Source organism: Peromyscus eremicus, chromosome 4 (genome assembly GCF_949786415.1).
Source record: "Peromyscus eremicus chromosome 4, PerEre_H2_v1, whole genome shotgun sequence".
Lineage (NCBI taxonomy): Eukaryota > Metazoa > Chordata > Mammalia > Rodentia > Cricetidae > Peromyscus > Peromyscus eremicus.
The window spans coordinates 130,676,166-130,697,095 of record NC_081419.1 but is presented as its reverse complement, the minus strand read 5'-3'; the positions used below and the strand labels follow the sequence as shown (position 1 = coordinate 130,697,095).

Here is a 20,930-nt window from a genome sequence, read left to right as displayed (position 1 = left end):
CATGGAACGTGTATAGTTCATTCATTTGATCAATACTTATTAAGCATGCACTAGATGCTAAGCCACAGTGTATGACTCTCTGTACAGCAGAACACAGGGCCTCACAGCAACCCGCATCTCCACACCTATCACACACATACCACGTTCCAGAGGATTGGGTTCTTCAAAGTGGCATCTCCGATGATTAAGTAGAGTGTGTAGGTGCCAGAGGCAGAGTCAAACTCAATCTTTCTTTCAGAGGTGTCCAGTTCAAACTTATACACATTCTTGTTATCCGGTTCCGCAACAAACACCACTTCCTGGCCAGTCTTCTGGTTATGAAGTCGAACAAATGTCTAGAGAGAAGAAGAAAACCACCTTCCATCTGACCATCTCAGAACTCCCAGTGGGCCCAACACTGAATCAACCAGGAACAGAGTGAGAGCTACTCTTTTGTCATAGTGAGAGCTCTGACCTGCTCCTGAGAGGGAGGGAGCAGCCGTCCCACCCTAGTTCCTACCCCAGAGACAACTTTTTGCTTGAACAAGGAGAGAGAGTGAACTTAGGAGTCCAGCCAGTGCTCTGAGACTGGGAGACTGAAGGCCTGGTTTGTGATCATTTGCCCTCGGCTGCTGCAGTCTCTTCCTGCCACTTTGCTGCCCAATTAACTTCTTCAGCAGAGGGTGAAGAGAAGGCAGATGAGGCGGCACCGCGAGAGGCTCACTTGAATTTCCTAGTGTTTCCAGTTCAAGATGCAGCAGTGGATGCTCTGCTGTCGATAACGAGGCAGAGTTCTAATGGAACGGAGCAGCCTGGCGTCACAGAGCCTGGCCCTGAAGACAGTGACATGGCCCCATTACTTAGGAGCTGAGTAAATTACTTAACCTTCCTGTGCCCTGACTTCTCTATCTTTAAGGCAAAAACATCAACTTCTTGGGGAGAATTCATGTGAAAAAGATTTGTAGTAATGTATGCAAAGCATGTAGTGCCGTGCTAGGGAGTAAGAGTCACCCAAGAACTAAGCAACGGCGGCTACCCGGCCTTAGCACAGTGGGTCTGGGTTTCATCAGTTACGGTACAAGAAACTAAGGTCTTGTGCCAACATGTGTTAGAACTGCCACAAAATTTAATATCCACGCAAGGCTTTCCTTTCAAGGGCTTCAAGACAAAGAATTCAACGAGACAAGTGGTTGGCTACAATTTACAGGTTTTAAGGCAAGAGCATTAAACGAGTTGTCATAGTGACACAGCGAGACCTGGACCTAGGCACAAAGCAGAAATCTCATCTGTGATTCCACACATCAGATTATTGAAGGAAGGGGAGGCCACAGTGCAGAGCATCCTGACTACAGCAACCAGCCTTGTCCAGGGTGGGCAGAGGATGCCTGCCTTCCACCCATACTGCCACACTCATCTTCAAGATGTCAAATCTATGGGAGAGGCCATTGAATCACAGACACAGACAGAACCTGGGAAAATCCAGACACAGCCTCGTTTTCATACATTTTCTTGCCCTATCCCTAGCCCTCCCAATTTAGTCTTCCGATTTCTCTTCATTTTCTTCCTGGTGCTATGTGGTTGGCAAATGTCCTTCTAGGAGAAAACTAGGAAATGCTGACAGGTTGAAGTTCTTTTCTTCAACCTGTTTTTTTCAAGACAGAGTTTCTCTGTGTAGCCCTGGCTATCCTGGAACTTGCTAAGTAAATCAGGCTAGCCTAGAACTCAGAGATCAGCCTGCCTCTGCCCCCCAAGTCCAGAGATTAAAGGTGTGCACCACCACTACTCAGCAGGAGAGGCTAAAGTTCTTAAAAGTCAGTATGAGCACAGGCCCTGGCTAAGCTGCCTGGAGTTTGGGGGTGAAGAAGGGGACAAACAACAGCCAGGACAGTGGCTCCAGGGCACAGGTACAGCACCTACAGCCACAAGAAACAGTGTCTGCAGGTAAACGCACTTCAGTGGCCCACCAGTTCTTGCTAACCTATCAGTACAGTGCACCAAACAAAGCCCATTTTGACCATGTTTTTCAGCACTCAAAATATTTACTTAAATTCCCTCTGCATAATACCTAACCATGTATGTGACAGAGTCAAGAACAGCTCTTGCGGACTGAGAGGGACAAGAGAGATGGGAAGCTGGGGAGGACAAGGGGATTCCTGGGGAAATGGTTTAAAAATCTTTTAAGCTCCTTTTAAAAACCTTCTTTGTTGTTATATGTGAGAGAGAATGATATATGCAAGGGAATGCATGGCACCATGTGTTTGGGGGTCAGAGGTCAACTTTGTGCAGTCGTTTTTCTTCCAGATTTACATGAGTTCTGGGACGGACCTCAACTTGACAGGCTGATGTACAAGAGCCTCTACCCACTGAGCCAGCTCGCTGCCCCTCCTCTAAGTCCTGAGTTTAAATTCTAAGCACTGTGAAACTTTTTACATTAAAAAACACACTTTTTTGGTTTTGGTTTTTCAAAACAAGTTTTGGTTTTTCTCTATGTAGCTCAGGCTGTTTTAGAACTCACAGAGATCCACCTGCTTCTGCCTCCCGAGTGCTGGGATTAAAGGCGTGTGCTACTACCACCCGGCTAAAAGTACATGGTCTTTAACAAGGCTTCGTACACCATAGTGGAAGAACAACCTCCACTACCACATGGATGCAGCAGAGCTAACAGAATATGGGAGTAAAGCCAGTATTTACTAACGGGAAGATGGGGTTGGAAAGATGGGTAAAGCGTTGATGTGAAAGCAAGAGGACTGGAATTCAGATCCCCGGAACCCTCGGGAAAGCCTGACGGGCATGGCGATCTACCTGTAATCCTAGCAGGAAATTCCTAGAGTGAGCCAGCTAGGCAAAGCAGCTGAAGCAGCGAGCTCCAGGTTTGGTGAGAGACCCTGCCTCAATCTATCAAGTGGAGAGTAATAGAGGAAGACACTCAGCACCAATCTTGAGCCTCCACATGTACCTGCACACACATGTGAGCACACACACACCCACACATCCGTACATACATAGAAGAGGGGGAGTGGAATGACCAAGTTCCGGGAATACAAATAAAATTAGAAGTACTTAAACAATACAAAGGGATGGCTCAATGGTTACACCCACATGGGGGCTTACATTGGTCTGTAGTCACTGTTTCAGGCAATCTGATGCTCTCTTCTGGCCTCCACAGGCATCAGGCACAGGTGGTGTACAAACATACATGAAGGCAAAATACTTATACATATAAAACTTAGAAAATAAATTAAAATACATAATGTGTTCTGGGTTTTTTTTTTTTTGTGTGTGTGTGTTCTGTTTTTATAATGCAAAATAGGCATAAATTTGAAAAGGTATTTTTCAGAGTCCCACAATAGAAAATTTACTTTGGCAAGAACAAAAAAAGTTTTGTTTTTTTTTTCTTTTTTGACTAAGTTTTCCATTTTTTCAAAATTGTTTCAAGCCAGACAGTGGTGGCATACGTGTTTGATCCCAACATTTGGGAAACAAAGGCAGGCGGATCTCAGTTCCACGACAGCCAGGAATATACAGAGAAATTCTGTCTTGGAAACAAACCAAACAACCTCCCCCCCCCAAAAAAATTGTTTCAAAGTATTACTTTTTAAAAACCCTCTCAAGTGTTAATCTGCCTTAAATACATCTTGTAAATAATACTTTTTAAAATTTATTTCATTTTCTGTATTTAAGTGTTTTGCCTGTGACTAAGAAAGCAAACCACCAGAGTGCCTGTAGCTGTGGAGACTTGAAGGGGGTGCTGGAGCTTCTGGAACTGGAGTTACAGACAGTTTAACAGCCATGTGTGTAAGTGCAAGGAGCTGACCCCGCTTCTCTCCCCAGCCTCCACCCCACTCTTTCGGGACTTAGTGCTCTATCACTAGGCTCAGTCCTGGCCCTTTTCTGCCTTTTATTTTGAAACCGTCTCACGAATCGGCCAGGCTTGTCCTGAACTCACTTGATGGCCTAGGAAAGCCTTGAACTTATCCTCCTGCCTCAGCTAACCCAAGCTGCTAGTAGTGATTACAGGTCTGAGCCACTGGATTTGGCTAATCTTTCTTTCTTTTTTTTTAAAGGCATGTTTACTTTAGTTAATGGGTCACAATCACTACAAAGGGAGTTGTGTGTCACGTGAGACAAGCTGAGAGATTGTCAGGGTGCAGTCAGGCTCTGAAAGCAGGAATGTGGTATTTGCTAGCATCTGTGTCAGAGTATCACTGTTCTGGTGACATTTGATTTCTGGACAGAAGAACAGCAGGAGCCTCTTCCTGACCTGGTGAGGGGTGAGCTCTGCACCAGTGTTCACATCTACCAACTGGAAGAACAGGGCGAAGTTCTGATGGCTGTCCGCGATGAAGGTACCCTTGGCTTTGGCTGGGTAGGTCACCCTGAAAGAGATATTATATAGTCAGACTTCTGATAGGGTCGTCTAAGCACAGGCATTTATTGTCCAACTGTCCCTGTCCCATTTTACCACTTCCATGGAATGTACAGAAATATCTATGGCCTAGAGGCAAAGTCGATCAATAAAGCTGGACTGAAGAGGTATTTTCTTATCGTTTCTTTTTTTATGGTGCTGGAGCTAGAACTCACAAGGTAGACCAGAAAGTTAGACCAGACCACTAAACTACAATCTCAGCTTCAGGCCAGGACTGAGAAAAGCAGAGAAAACTTTAATCGGGGTCTGGGTAAAATGTTCTGTGAGAATATGTACCTCCAGGCCTTCACTTCAACGATCCATGCTCTCAACTGGCCCAGCTCAGGTGCAGGAGCCTGTGTGCACCGCTGCAGGGCTGGCAGGATGCAGAGGGACAGCCATGATCGATGCCAGCAGCAGTGAGGTTCACAGATGAGCAGGGCGGGGGTGTGGGCAAAGGAAAGAAGGGGATGTTGAGCTCTCTCTATTCTATGATTTGTTTCCTGGGCTGTTTCAATTTATTTTTCTGCCATGAAATTGGATTTTAAAAAGTCATTTTCTCAAAAGGTAGACTTACTTGATGAGGAAAGCTGTTTTGTCCATAGCTATCTCCTGGGACTGAAGAGAAAGACAGCCAAGGGATCAACAAGCCAAACGGGTCCAGAGCTCACACCCGGCTTTGTTTTATACTCTCGGTTATATTTACTCATCAAAACCAACTCCACAGAGAATTAACTTTGCAAACCACCCTTACAGACATTATTTTAGTGCATTCTCAAATAGTGCTCGTATCTCCACTGTCACTATGGCAACAACCAAGTCAGGGACAGAAAGTCCAGCTCTACATGACTTACAAGGAGTGAGTCTGGCTTAAAGCATTCCCTGCCTTCAAAATAGCTTCAGGGTTCATCTACCTGCCTCTATCGCCACTCCATGGAAGTGAAGCTGAGATCTGAACCACATCTGAGATATAGACAAGCTCCTCCCAACTCTTTCCCCCAAATCGGGATCTAGGTGATGCTGACAAATGGTCTGCAGCAGGCATCCCGGCCAACTCTGATCAAATGTTAACAGCTAGTGCTCACTTCGGCACCATGCGTACTAAAAACTGGTCACATACACAGAGAGAGAGTGAGTTAGCATGGCACAAGACGACACGACACACATGCCTAGGCTAAAAAACGTTAATGGTTACCTAGGAGGTTGCATTAAAAAACAAAACCCAAAAGAAAAAAAAGGACCCTGAGGCTGTGTCAGCAGGGGCAAGCACTGTGGCCCATTAGTGGTGGTTTCTGTGGGTACGGAAGGGAAACGGGAATCTCAGAACAAGGTCTAAGGCTTTCCAAGGTCTAAACTTTTCCAAGTTTTTTCCATTGGCCACAATTTCCATGAAGCCATACCAAGAACTAATTCAGGAATCCGATGATAGGATGGCAGTAAAATACAAATGAATCCACTGTTTCCTTTTTTGAGACTGACTCCTTACTAGAAACAAATGTTATCTGAACTAAATAATGTGAATGACACAGTGGACTCCAGATTTAGAGTCTGAGGTAACATGAGCTGGCTCATGAACTAAACACGAGTACAAACAATCTCCAAGTCTGCTTACATGTCCACCAGAATAGAGCAATACCACTGAAATTGCAGTCTCTTGAATTTAGGATAGGGTGGGGTCACTGCCACCAAGGAAATGCTCCCTGGAGGGGCACAGGGCCTAGTTCTGTTCTTTCCAGCTCTGAGTCCTGGGGCTCCCCAGTGCCTAGGTGGCATCCCACTTACCGGGTAGTTTTGGGTGCAATGCTCTGATCCTTATCCACAGTGGAAAGGTCAACATTTGTGATGCCAACTTCAGTGGAAATCTTGACTCTAAGCTACAGCAAAACATAGAAGACATTCATCAAGTCAACTGGTGGGTATGAGAGGAGCTACCACGTACATCCAAAGTCTGTGTGTGGGTGTGGGTGGGTGCATGGGTGCATGCATGTGCGTGTGATGGAATCCAGGATCTCCTGCACTGGTAGGTAAGGACCGCCACTGAGTTATATCCACAGACCAACATTTTCTTCTTCCTTTCTTTCTTTTTAAGACAGTCTCACATGGCCGGGGCTAGCCTTGAACTGTGTAGCCAAGGATGACCTTGCACTTGTGACCTTTCTGCTTCCATCTCCTAAATGCCTGAAGTAGAAGGGTACGCCACCACATTTGGTTTAATGTGAACTGAGGCTAGGGTTTTCTGCAAAAACGGCAAGTGCTCTACCAGCTGAGCTATACCGCTGCCTTAAAACATGCTACCTTAAAAGTGAATAAAGGCAGGAAAAGAATTCTAGGATAAAAGCAACCTACCAGGCCAGATGGCATTTCTCACCATTCCCATCCTGAGCCCTAAAAGGTGAGACCTTAGCTACTGTGTCTACCTCACTTCTCTGGCTTTGGTATATATTTTAAAAGGATTAAAAAGGGAGTAAGGATTTAAAAAAAAAATCTTTTAAAATGTGTCCTTTAAAATAAATAAGGGACTGGGTGGTGGTGGCACATGCCTTTAATCCTAGCACTCGGGGGGCAAAGGCAGGCGGATCTCTGTGAGTTCAAGGCCAGCCTAGTCTATACAGTTCCAGGATAGCCAGGGCTACATGGAGAAATCCTATCATGGAAAAAAACAAATAAATTAATTGATAAGGGAGAATTCCTTACATAGTAATGTTTAAATAATTCATGCCAGTAAGTATTACCAACAGCAAAGATTTAGTATTTACTCAGCGAAAGGCACTGGCTTTGCAAAGCCACGTCAATCTGCACAACAGGGAGGTAGTGCTGTTTCAGATGAGGAAATCGTCATGCTCAGGCACTCAAAATCCACGTGCTGAGCTTCCTCACCATTGGCCTCTGGCCTCCTATCAATCCTTCATCTGTGCCACGGAGTAACCCTTTCCACAAAGACAGAAGAGGCCATCGTAGCTCTCCATACTGTTCATCAAGCAGTTCCCATTCTCTACTGTCCATGGGTCAGCACACTATGGCTTCTGTCACCTTTGGAGTCTCAGAGGGCACATGGATTACTCTGACCAATGAAATGTGAGCAGAAGTGGACCGTATTGTCTCTTTGTGGAAGCATTAAGAATCATGGACACAGACAACGTCCAGACTTGCTCCTTTAGGCAAGCTTCCTGAGTAAGGATGAAATGAAGCAGGGTGTCCAACTAACTCACTAAAGAAACCTTGGGGCTGGGAGGTGGTGGCGCACGCCTTTAATCCCAGCACTCGGGAGGCAGAGCCAGGCGGATCTCTGTGAGTTCGAGGCCAGCCTGGTCTACAGAGTGAGATCCAGGAAAGGCACAAAGCTACACAGAGAAACCCTGTCTGGAAAAAAAAAGAAAAAGAAAAAAAAAAAAAAAGAAAAAAAGAAACAAACCTTGGTTGTTTTAAGTCAGAGAGATCTGGAGTCTGTTCTAAGTATAAGCCAGACCGTACATACTGGCTCTTCCTTTATAAACATTTCCAAAAAGAGAAGCTAGCTAATGCCAGGAAATAAGAAAATTTAAAATTAGGTCAAAATAAATGTAAATATCCAAAAGAGAGAGAAAACGCGTTAAAAAGTCTATTCATTGGAGATATTCCAGTTAAAAATCTAAGTCTGAATGTGTAAAATATGCAAACCCAAAGCACATTTATGTGCAAACGTATCTGTGAGCCTTCCAAACATGATAGGCTTTGAGTGTAACTCAGAGAAATCCTAGGCAAATCCAGAGGTTTCGTCTAAGTGTCAGGATCAAGCAATAGAGAGTGGTCTGTGCAAATAATTTAAGGAGAACCTTGACATTTTCCAAGATATGACAGCAGCAAATCAAAGCCAAAAAAGGAAAAATCAAAGTAATCCTTCTTAGTAGTCTTCTCTCCTGCTTCAATAAAAACTGTTATGTGACAGCAACCTCAATTATCTGGCTGAATAGAGTCTACTATTTTCTTAAGAAAACTTCTAAATGGGAAAGACAGAAGCTGTGGGACATTACCTCTTCTTGTGTATACACAGCCATTTACTGGCAGAACTGTGTCTGGCATCACCGCCTGGCAATGAGCTAGGCTGGGTAGTTATGGCAGCAGAGGAAGGAGACGCAGGCCATCATGGAACAGGCAAGCCATGGGAAGAACCAAAAGCCTCCACACACCTCACCACTCACAGGGCTCAGAACTAGAGCAAGCGTTCCTATATGCAGTCAGGCCCAGGGAAGTTCTTGGCAATTTCTTCAAAACAGGGCTTCTCTGTAACAGCCCTGGCTATCTGGAAACTCGCTCTGTAGACTAGGCTGGCCTCCAACTCTGAGATCCGCTTGCCTCTGCTTCCCGAGTGCTGGGATTAAAGGCATATGCCACCATCTTGCGGCAAATAACATACCTCTTTTTATCAAATGATCCCTCCGCTGCCCATAAAAAAGAACATGTTTAGTTGTTCCCCACCTCAACTATTACTTTTTAAAAAAGAGTTATGCCAGGCGGTGGTGGCGCACGCCTTTAATCCTAGCACTTGGGAGGCAGAGGCAGGTGGATCTCTGTGAGTTCAAGGCCAGCCTGGGCTACAGAGTGAGTTTCGGGAAAGGCGCAAAGCTACACAGAGAAACCCTGTCTCAAAAAAAAAACACACACAAAAAAAAATATATAAATAAATAAAAAATAAATAAAAAAGAGTTATTTTGCCAGGCGGTGAGTTTGAGGACAGCCTAATCTATAGAGTGAGTTCCAGGACAGCCAGGGCTACATAAAGAAACCCTGTTTCAAAAAACAAAACAAAACAAAAAACAAAAAACAAAAACTAACCAACCAAATAAAAAGATTTATTTGTATCATTTTAAATGATGTGTATGTGTCTGAATGTGGGTGTGTACACACGAGTACAGGTGTCTGTGGAGGACAGAGCCATCAGATTCCCTAGAGCTGGAGTTACAGGCAGCTGTGAACTGTCTGATGTGGGTGCTGGGAACTGAACTCAGGTCTTCTGGAAGAGAAGCAGGTTCTCTTAACCACTGAGCCATTTCTCCAGCTTCATCTTTTACTTTTTCTTAGCATCCAAGAAACTATTAGTGATAGTTTTCTTAAGAAGAACTGAATTGGGAGAATGGGGAAGGGGGTAAGACTCATTCTTATAATTTTTCTGTACTTCGAAAACAAGCACATATTTCACATGTATATTTAACTCCTGTGTTTAAAATACTAGGATAATCTGGACAATGTGGGTCATATACAGTCTTTTTGTTTGTTTTTGTTTTTCCAACACAGGGTTTCTCTGTGTAGCCCTGGTTGTCCTGAACTTGCTCTGTAGACCAGGCTGGCCTTGAACTCAGAGATCCACCTGCCTCTGCCTCCTGAGTGATGGATTAAAAGCATGCACCGTCCAGCTCTATATACATTATTTTTAAATTTAAAATAAAAAAAAATCCCAAAATTTTGATGATATTTTTTCCCTTCTCCCAACTCTTCCCAGATCCTCTCCACCTCCCTACCCACCCAACTTCCTGTTGTTTCTCTCTCTCAAAACAAGCAGAAACAGACACAAAACAAAAAGACATGAAAATGGGAGGGGGACAGACTTGTAGGGAGGAGTTGACAAGGATGGGAGGGGACTAAGAGGGTGGGGGGCAAATGTACTAAGAATGCAGTATATACATATATAAAATTGTCAAAGGGTAAATTGAAAAATAAAGCATCACCCAATAAATATATTCAAAACAATTATTTTACTCTCAGCAGACCAAGACAGATAAATGGATGTTTAAGGATAGATCATACAAGGCTCTTCAGAGTATCCAGAACATAGCAATAAGAAAGTCACCACATTTCTTAACCATGGGTAGTAACATAGCCATCAATGCCTGCTCATTGAGATCCCACTGAACGTCTATCTGGAGGAGCCTCCACGAGCATTCCCAGACTATATGGACACATGGAATGCACGCAAGGGCAAACTAGTGAACTTGAGTAATTTTGGTTTGTCTTCCTATTTTAAAAAGCTGCCAAATAACAAGCTCCCTTGCTTCACAGAAACACTGCAGGGTTGTTAGCGAGCAGAGAGCAGTTTAAAACAAATCTTTTTGCTTCTAAAATCTCACTACAAATGGAACTCTGGAAACACTCAAAAGAAAAGCATTTCATGCCATTCTTTTACAGCAAACTGTACAATAAAGACCATAGCTTTCTCAGGCTTGCTTTAAGTATTTGGTGTAGGGTCCCTGTTGGTTAGCTCTCCCTTCAAACCAGAGCTGTGGGGTCAGTCTCAAACAGGAAAGGGGCTGTGGGCCACTGGAATGCAGCTGGGCCCGCTTTACACAGGAGCAAACTTTGGTTGTTTGCACTGTATACCACATACATCTTCCCAAATGTTCCAACATCAGGAAATGTGGTCTTTCTGCTGAGAGTAGGAACTTCCTGTTTGGCTTATTACTGTCAAAAATGATAGTGCATTAGGGGCAATTAATGCTAACGAGAGCTTCCAAAGCCCATGCTTCCCCTGACATCCAGTCCAATATCAATGGTGCTATTACAAACTTCTACACAAAACCACCACTAATGCATGCTGACCAATGTCGGCATCTCTAAAGGGGGGAAAACAGGACTTGCTGACCTACTCTGAGGTTTTAAATATGACTATTACTGAAATTACACAGTCAAGCTGCACATATAGCAAAAGAAATCAAAGTACATGTACACACATACAAATGGACACACACCAAGTTCCCATGTGATAAAGTGGGAGAGAAATTTTTTCCTGCTTATGCCATCCCTGGGAAGGGGAAGGACAGATAAATGGCCTCAATAAGGGATGAAGGGCTGACGATTGCTACATGAACAGCTATTAGACAATTCTGCTATTTTGTGCTCAGTTTTTCCAACAACTACAAAAACACTTGGACAAACACCAGACCTGACATTACAAGAAGCCAAACTGTTATAATAACCCATAGGGTAGTACAGGTATACAAACAAAAACAGATCAATAGGATTGAATTTTGGGTCCAAAAATTAACCCTTAAGTTTATGGCCAATTGAGTCCTGAGAATGTCAAGAAAATTCAATGGGCAAAAAATAGTCTGCCACAACAGTGCTGGACAACTGGGTGTCCATATCCAGAGAAAAGAGGTTAGGCATGCACAAAACAGATCTGCGACCTCAGTTTAAGAGCTTCTGGAATTATAAAACTCTTATTAAGAAACATTTCTATGATCTTAATATAAGAAATTATTTCTTTAACAGTATCTAAATCAAAAGTAACAAAATAGAACATAGATAAATAAATTAAAATATTTTGCATTTAAAAAGCTAGTATCGAGAAAATATGAAGACAGCTTAAAGACTGGGAGAAAGTATCTGCAAATCATGCACCTGAGAAGGGAATTATAGGCAAAGATCTATAAAGAACTCTTCTAAATCAAACATTTAAAAGAGAAACAAATGGAAATAAGCGGTACTGGGGTGGAGGTGGGGGCTGGAGAGAAGGCTCTGCACTTAAGAGCCCCAGCTCTTGCAGAGCACCTGGGCTTGATTACTAGCACCTACATCTCACTCACTGACAACCATCCCTAGCTCCAGTTTCTGGGGATCTAATGCCCTCGTCTGGACTCCGTGGGTACCAGACATACTTGGTGCACTTAGCTAAATGCAGGCAAAACACTAATATACATAAAAACAACAAAGAGGGTGGGAAATAAAGACAAAATCCCTTATAGAGTCTCATTAGGTAGCCCAGGCTAGCTTTGAAGTCATGATCCTCCTGCCTCTACCTCCTGAGCAGCATAAGTCAGCACACCTGGCTTAAAGGTTTTTTTGGGTTTTGTTTTGTTTTCTTAAATCAATAAGCAAAGGATCTACATAGACATTTCTTCCAGGAAGATATACAAATACAGCCGGCAATGGTGGTACATGCCTTTAATTCTAGCACTCAGGAGGCAGAGGCAGGTGGGTCTCTGTGAGCTGTGAGTTCGAGGCCAGCCTGGTCTACAGAGTGAGTTCCAGGACAGCCAGGGCTACACAGAGAAATCCTGCCTCAAAAAACCAAACCAAACCAAACCAAACAGAACAAAAAAATGATGGCAAGGATGCAGAGAAACTACAACCTTCAACCAAAGCTGGATGGAATGGGACATAGTGCACCTGCTCTGATCCTCCAAGTTAGGCATGGAGCTACCATGTAACCTAGCAGTTCTATTCCTAAACAAACAGAGAACAAATGTTTCAACAGAAACCTACACATGATTGTTTACAGCAGCATTTTTTATAAGAGCCAAAAAGTGAAAATACCCAGGCTCAGAATATGTGAGGCCCTAGACTCGATCCCTAACATGCATAAACACAGTATAAAGTACAAGTATCAAATATAAATAAACAACATGTTTGTCAGACACAGAAATAAATGAAGTACTTAAACATGCTAAATCACAGATAATTCTAAAAATACTACACTAAGTGAGAAAAAATCCAAAGGCAGAAGTTAACATAATGTGTGATTGCAACCATATGAGCATCCTGAAGAGGCCGACCACAGAAAAAGTCATGTGTGGATGCCGGGCTGAAGCAGGAGAGACAGGAGAATGTGTGGATGCCGGGGCTGTGGCAGGGGAGACAGGGGAGCAGCTGCTAATGACAGAAGTCTGACTTTTAGGATAATAAGTGTTCCAGAATAGGCAGGAGGGATAGTTATAGTTAAACAACCCTAAATATACCAAGAATATCTAATTACACACTTTCAATGAGTAAATTTCATGAGATTGTAGGTTACATCTCAATAAAGTCACAGAGAGAGAGCACGAGAGTGCACACACCAAGGCTCACCTTTGCAGATTACTGCACAGCAGCCTTTTCTAAGCACCCTAGAAGGAAAAACATTCCTTTTCTTCTTCTAAGTGGTCTAAGATAGAAACTAAACACTGGCTGATTAAGATTTGGCTTCTACCACATGAAGTTCCTAGCCCAAAGAAAAGGCAACACATGTAGAAAACAACGGTGATATAATGTGCTTGGTGCAATTACCAAGAGGATATAAATACTAGAACAAGAACAAAATTAAAGTATATTGAAGCTATCAGGAGAAAAGTGCTCTGAATACTGCTGGAAGAAAACATTAGAGGACTCATTTTTCTTTGAGGTACTATAATTTTTCTTAAAACAACAACAACAACAACAAAAAACTAATTATGCTGGGCAGCAGTGGCGCACGCCTTTAATCCTAGCACAAGGGAGGCAGAGCCAGGCGGATCTCTGTGAGTTCAAGGCCAGCCTGGTCTACAGAGTGAGATCCAGGACAGGTACCAAAGCTACACAGAGAAACCCTGTTTCGAAAAACCAAAAAAAAAAAAAAAAAAAACCAAAAAAAAAAAAAAACAACCCCAAAAAAACCCAAAAAAAACAAAAAAAACCAAAAAACAAACAAACAAAAAACCCCCAAAAAACCCTCCAACTAATTACATTTATTTATTTGTGTGTGTATGAGTATGATGTGCATGCCATGGCAAATATGTGGAGGTCACAAGACAACTTGTGGGAACTGATTGGCTCCTTCCATCACTCCACCATTTTTTGCCAGCCTTACGACTTTAAAGGTCTAAAAAGCAGGACTAGGGGTGACTCACTGGGAAGTGCCTCAGCACAGCAAGCAGGAGGACCTGAGACTGACTCCTCACAGTCCCCAGATAAGAGCCTGGCACAGAGGTACGGATCTGTGTACCAGCACTGGGGGTGTGTGTGTGTGTGTGTGTGTGTCACACGCACACACATGCAGAGACAGGTGGATTCTGGGAGACCCAGTAGCCAGCCAGCCAGCCAGCCAAGCCAAGCCAAAAAGCCAAGCTCCAGATTCAGTGAGAGACACTGTCTTAAATGACAAGAGATGGAGAGTGATAAAGACACTTAATGTGGACTTCTGGTCTCTATACATACACATACATGTGAGCACACCTGCATACAGTGTACACATGTGCAGGCACCAAACACACACTACAAAAAAAAATCCTACCCCATAATCTAGAAAAAAAGCTTTAAAATATGCATGCATCAAGAGGCCGTAAAGTAATTCTGAGAAGAAACCTGAAGCTCACAACTAAGGCTTAGTGTCTAGAACATACACTACTCTTGAAGGCCAGTAAGGGAAGAAGGCTATAAACAACCAGCAACAGACGGACGATTCATACGGAGGAAATGGAGCTGCCCAATGACCACGAGGACAGTGCTCAACTTTGCAACCCATCAGAGAAAACATCACATGGCACTACAACACACCATATCATAACAATGGGTAATGCTGATGCTGGTGAGACATCAGAGTGGGATGCGCAGGTGCTGGAGAATGACTAGAAATGAAAACGAAGGAAAGGAAGAGCCTCAAGTGTGACCTAGCCATGGAGCTAGAAAGCCATTTCCAAGACACAGACGGAGAAAGCCGAGGCTGCGAGGAAAGTAAGAATTCTCTCTATAATGTGTTATGCTGCAAATAAGGTCTCTTAAAGGAAACTGATGAAAAAGAATCTGGAATTGAAAAGTTCAAGATACACAGTAAATTAATTTCTACCCAAACTATGTTCTCCTGAGTCGATCAGATCAGCTGTCTCCTGCCCCAAAGGTCAGACATGAGGCAGTGACTGGAGTTCCAGAAAACATCTTCCTTTCCGCCAAACTTCAAAACAAGATCTAACCGGTAAGGAGGGCCTGCTTTTGAAAAGGTCAAACCTTCTGGCTGCCTATTCCTTTAATTTAAAGAAAATGTCAAAGGTGTCTAGCATATCTTCAAAGGCAAAATTAGGATGGCAGGAAATCAAAATCAGTGACTGCAAGATCCTAACATATGGTCAAATAAACATCCGTAACACACTACAAGCCCACTATATAAACTACATTGTACAGATAAATGGAGGGGAAAGGCAGGTTCTTTTTCTTACAGTAGAATTCCAATAAATAAATGTAGGTGGAATGAAAGAAAGAAAATCGAAACAGTGTGTGGCCCTCACTTAAAATCCCAGAACAGAGGCAGAGGAGGGAGGTTCAAAAGGTCAAGGTCACCTTAGCCTGGGCACAAAAGACGTCACTATATACCAGATAACTGAGGCTTCATGCCTCAGTTATTCGGATACATTAATGTGGCAATAAGGATGACAAGAAAAGCACCTACCTCTACAGTATTTGCCAGGTAACGGCTGTCACCGTCAACTCGGACAGAGAAGTCATAGTAGCCACTGGACAGTTTCACGTTCTTGAAGTTTAGTTCAAAAACATCCCTGCTGGGAATGACAGCAAAGTTAGCAAGAACTCAAGAGAAGTCCTAAATGTATCACATTGGCTACAAAGCATCTCCTTGCTACAGTCCAGGGCCACTCCCCTCCTTGCTGCCTTCCTGTACCACTGAGCAGCCTCCAGCTCAGCCACAAGTGAGTGTGGAAATGTAAAAGTCATCCAGGACAACCCATCTCCTAGTGTACAGTGTTCTTTGCTTCCCTCCTGGGCCTCAAAGTCCAGCCCTGTAGTGCCTTCCTATAATGGAAGAATGGTCTGCCAGTCTGACTCCAATCACTCTGTGGTCATTCATTTTCTCCGTGTGGGGGTGGAATCTAGCGCCCAGGGCATGCCGCACAGTGCTCTACCACTGAGCCTCAGTTAGGCTGATCAACAAAACCACTCAAGAAAATAGTCTAAATGTCCAAAGATGTTGGCGTAGGGGAATAGAGCTGTGTGTAATTTTTTTGATATTCTGTTTTTGAATTTATCAAAAAGCATGTTATTTTTGTTTTACAAATTAATAACCCTCTATTTCAAACAGATAAAAGGTGGAGAGTCCCTATAATCATGCAGAAAGATTCCAATGACTTTTACTGTTGCACCAGACTGTCTCCTCTAGAGACAAGTTCACTTGATCATTTGATGTCTAGTGGAGAATCCTTGACCACTGTGGAAAAAATACATTCTCTCCAATATTCCAACCTCCATATAGCAGTAACTCACTGATACTAAATAAGGTTTTATATAGAAACCAAGACTTAATTTTTGAGAAATACACATATCAAGAATAGTCATTAAAATTATTGAAGACAAATATTTAATCCCATTGGGCAACTGTTCATGACACACAGTTACAGACTCTCATTCAGTTTTTAAAATTTACCTATGGGGCTGAAGAGATGACTTAGTGGTTGAGAGCACTTGTTGCTCATGCAGGGGACCTGGGTTCAATGCCCAGCACCCATATGGCAGCTCACAACCATCTGTAACTCCAGTTCCAGGGGATCTGATGCCCTCTTCTGACCTCTGTGGGCACCAGGTACACATGTAGTACACATATACACACGCAAGTAAAGCACACATATACACAGAATAAAATAAATTAATCTAAAAAGAATTTAAATAATAAAATGTACTTAGACTCATAGCCAAAAGACTATAAAATATGGCAGTAGTTATCTCCAGGTAGTAGAATTATGAATGACTTATGTTTTCTGATTTTTCTAAAATGTAGTATTCATATAATCAGACAAAAATAATATTAAATTTAAAAGTAGGAACATAATGACAAGACAGATTCCACTAGAGAAATAAGGACAGAAAACTAGTAAGGGCAAATGGCTGGATTTAGAAATCTCTAACACTCTCCTCTAGGATTGATCACATTAGGCAAATGTGGTTTATGACCCCTATGAATCTGTTTTGGTTTTCTGAGACAGGGTTTCTCTGGGTAACAGCCCTGGCTGTCCTGGAATTCTCTTTGTAGACCAGGCTGGCCTAACTCCTATGAATCAGTTACACTGGTTGAAAGTTAACTGTCCAAAGCACAGAGCTTGGTGGCCTGCACATATCTTCATGTCCCAGACTTACCCTGCTAGTGTGAAGGGCATCTTCTGCAGGACAGTAGCAGCTCTGGAAGCCACCGACTTAGCATGCTCCAGCTTAACTGCAGCTTGAGTCAGAGGCTGAGACAAAACATTGCTGACTTGCAACTAGAAAGTCAAACAAAACAAACCACAAGTGAATAGAACAAAGACCAAGGCAGTGGGAATCTGGTCACCGGGGCACTTTATCTACAGGAAACCAGCTCTGCAGAACAAGTACCTTTCTTCAGTGATGTGCACTGACTTTGGTCTGCTGCCTACCAGAGACCAACTATAACAACAGGACAGATTGTAGAATGCTACAGCAGGGGATGAGCCTACAGATGAGCCTGTCCAGCCACCTCAGAGGAGAAACAAGAGACTGTATATATGATTTGTGTGTGAGTGTGGCTGGTTCTAATTATGTATTTTCACAGTACCGGGCCTTGTGTGTGCTAGGCAAGACCTCTACTCCTGAGCTATATCCCCAGACTCTAAGTTGCCCAGGATGGTCTTAAATCATCACTCCATGGCTCAGGTAAGCTTTGAACTTGGGATCCTCCTGTCAGAGCCTCCCAAGATTATAGGCTTGTGTTACTAGCTTTTACAGCTGTATTTCCTTTTTATTTAAGACAGTGTCTTTCTATGTAACTCAGTTTGCTCTGGAACATGGAATACTCCTTCCTGAGCCTGGCAAATGCTGAGATGACAGGTGTATATCACCATACTCATTTTATTGTTTCTTGTTTTTGAACCCTTGTCCTATCAACTCTACTATAATATCTTAAAACAAAAAACCCCACCAAAATTATGAGTAAGAAAAATAGATTGGGAGTAATTTATGTACTGTGTTTGTACCTGTGTGCCTGCCTATGTGCATGTGCAGGTGTGTGTATGCAAGGTGCAGGAACGCGAACTTAGGTCCTCATGCCTGCATAGCAAGTATTCTTATCCAATGAGCCACTTTTATAGACCCAGTCAGTGCCTATCATTTTTGAAAATCTACCATATGCTAAATACTAGGCCTCCTACCAATTGTCTAAAGCAGACAGTATAGTCCCTAATTTATAGATAAAGAAGCTGAGAATGTGGGAAATTAAGGAGGTTATGGACCACCAGAGGCCACCAGGTCAGTTAAAGGGTAAGGCCGGGATTCAACACTCTAGTGCTGAGTGTACATGTATGTATGCAGCTTCAGAGCCAATACTTTTGCCACTGTGCTCTCTTAATCCACCTTAACTCAGAGAATTATGTTAATGAGGTTATTTCTCAGCCTGCTCTTAGCTGGAAAGACACAATTTGTACTGAGGGAGACAGACAATTTTGGAATATGGGGCACCTTCTCAGAAGGTTATCAAAGTCAAACTTATGGACAGATGGACCAACACTGACACAAACAGAATGCTGACTACAGAGATCTGGTTGATCAGTGGTTTAGAAACACCAGCGAATGCTTCATTTGAGATGAAACTTGTAGGTATACTTACGATTTGTTCATTTGCTCTGTACGAAGGCTTAACACAAAAGTCTATGTTCAGTGCTGTGTGTGGGAGGACCATGAGTGGAGGGGGCTACTCAATTAGCAACAAGGAGGAAGAAGCAAATACTTAACAATGAACCAGAGGCATCAGAATTATGTGGGAATTAAAAGTTGTCTGAAGACAATCTGTCTGGGGGCTGGAGAGATGGCTCAGTGGTTATGAGCAGTGGCTGCTCTTCCAGAGGGCCTGGGTCAAGCCACAGCACCCACATGGTGGTTCACAACCATGTGAAACTCAAGTTCCAGGGGATCGGATACCCCCTCTGAGGTGTCTGAGGAGTCAGGCACCAGGCATTCAAGTAGTTCACAGATGTATATGCAGGCAAAACACCCACATATACAAAATAATTAAACAAAACAACGTATCTGGACTGTTTTGGCACTGGGAAATAGATTTTATTACTACTTTTTTTTTTTTCATGTGTGAAGATAATGATCCAATCCATTCCTCTCTACCTTGGAGTTACAGATTTATCAGAAATTCACTGTATTTAACTTACTTAGGGTTTTGTGGTACTGGAGATTTAGTTCTACACCAGGCAAGTGCTCTACCCCTGATCTGTATCTCTAGCTCCAGAAATTGATTTTAGGAACAAGACTCTAACCTGGAGCAATGGACCAGACTGCAGTTTTCTTGATCTTGATTTACTGGAAGCTCATGCTATTTATAATTTTCAAGGAAAAAAAAATATTTTCTTCTTTTTATTCTTTTAAGACTTATTTTTGTTTTATGAATGTTTGCCTGCATGTACATATGTGTCACATATGATTGCCTGGTGCTCACAGAAGCTAGAAGAGGACATCAGATCCCCGGGGAATGGAGTTAGAGGTGGGTGTGAGCCGCCAGGTGTGCACTGGAAAATAAACTCAAGTTCCGCAAGAGCAGCAAGTGCTCTTCATCATGGAGCCATCTCTTCAGTCCCTCTTCTTCTGTTTTTTGTGGTTTTTTTCCTCTCCTGAGACAGGGTTTCTCTGTGTAGCCCTGGCTGTCCTCAAACTCACTCTGCCTCCAGAATGCTGGCATGAAAGGTGTGTGTCACCCCCTCCCCCGGGCCTTACTTCTTTTTAGCAGCTTCGGAAGCATTTGTGCCTGACTCCCCTGTGGTCATGTCCCCATGTGAATTTATTGGTATATCCTCATGGAGGCTATAACTGGCTCTAGACCACATACCAAAGTCTTGGACTAGAAATAGCACGAGAATGGCAATCTTGGACAGGGAGTCATACCCGCAGGATAGCCTGTTCGTGAGTGTCAGAAGCAGAGCCCTCGGGCACAACCACCACTGGTATGTGGTAGCGATTCTGGGACAATGCAGCAGCAGCAGAGGCCACACTGAAAGCTTCTGAGAGTGACTCAAAGTTCTTCTTGCTGAAGATCGTGTTCATTAGCTGGATGACCTGATCCTGAGAGCAGAGGGAAAGACAGCTCAGCTCCCCTGTGCAGGAACTAAAGGGCCTCCCAACCCCACACCATTCCTGTATGTCAGTCTATACAGCATTAATCCAAATGGCGGACTAGGGGGAACAAAATGCTGCATTTAAACTTAAAAATTGAGTTTGATAATTTTTAATTCAATCTTCTATTATAAACAGAAATCTACTCATTTATTTGTTAATCTTTTAATGACAGGTTACTACACAAATGCAAACTACCCAGCTAACTACTGCAGATGAAAGTGAAGGCTAAAATTCCTGTACTAGTAATCAACTGTTAAATACCAGGCCTTGATAGTTGCTTCACATGCACAACCTCAAATCATGACAAGCCTTGACAGACTGACGGCTACAAACACTTTCTAAATAAGGAAACTGAGGCATGATAAATAAACACAAGTTATAGCACGAAGCGATGGAGTTAGGGAAGGAAGGAAAATTTGTTCGTTCCAAAGCCCTGCCACAGAAATTCTGTGCTTTCCTAATTCCCATAACCCTTTCAGCTAAACTATCTTCCTTCCTAACCTCTCTCTGAATAATAAAATAGGCCAATTTTGTATTCATAAGGGCAAAATTATGGTCAAAGTGTGTACTAGAAAGAAACTAAAATCTAAGTCTCCATTAAGAACCCGTGGGCTGCATAAAGGAGAAAAATGAAAAGCAATTTTACAACAAGTGGCCCTAAAAGGCCTGATTACAATTCTGGAGGTTGTTTGCTTAAGAGGAAACATTTTCTACT

The 20,930-nt window shown here is 43.0% G+C and overlaps 1 protein-coding gene across 3 annotated transcripts in view; it reads right to left on the bottom strand.

The window, feature by feature from the left end:
• Rpn2 (ribophorin II) overlaps window positions 1-20,930 on the bottom strand; it is a 53,414-nt gene that overhangs the window by 10,145 nt on the left and 22,339 nt on the right. For 2 of the 3 annotated variants that reach the window (XM_059261796.1, XM_059261798.1), the window contains exons 7-12: window positions 19,985-20,161; window positions 17,225-17,346; window positions 15,531-15,639; window positions 6,167-6,258; window positions 4,241-4,355; window positions 141-335 (exon numbers count right to left, since the gene is read on the bottom strand). In XM_059261796.1, coding sequence (XP_059117779.1) covers window positions 141-335; window positions 4,241-4,355; window positions 6,167-6,258; window positions 15,531-15,639; window positions 17,225-17,346; window positions 19,985-20,161 — 810 coding nt within the window. The remainder of the gene's footprint in view (window positions 1-140; window positions 336-4,240; window positions 4,356-6,166; window positions 6,259-15,530; window positions 15,640-17,224; window positions 17,347-19,984; window positions 20,162-20,930) is intronic. The other variant, XM_059261797.1, reaches the window with a different exon arrangement.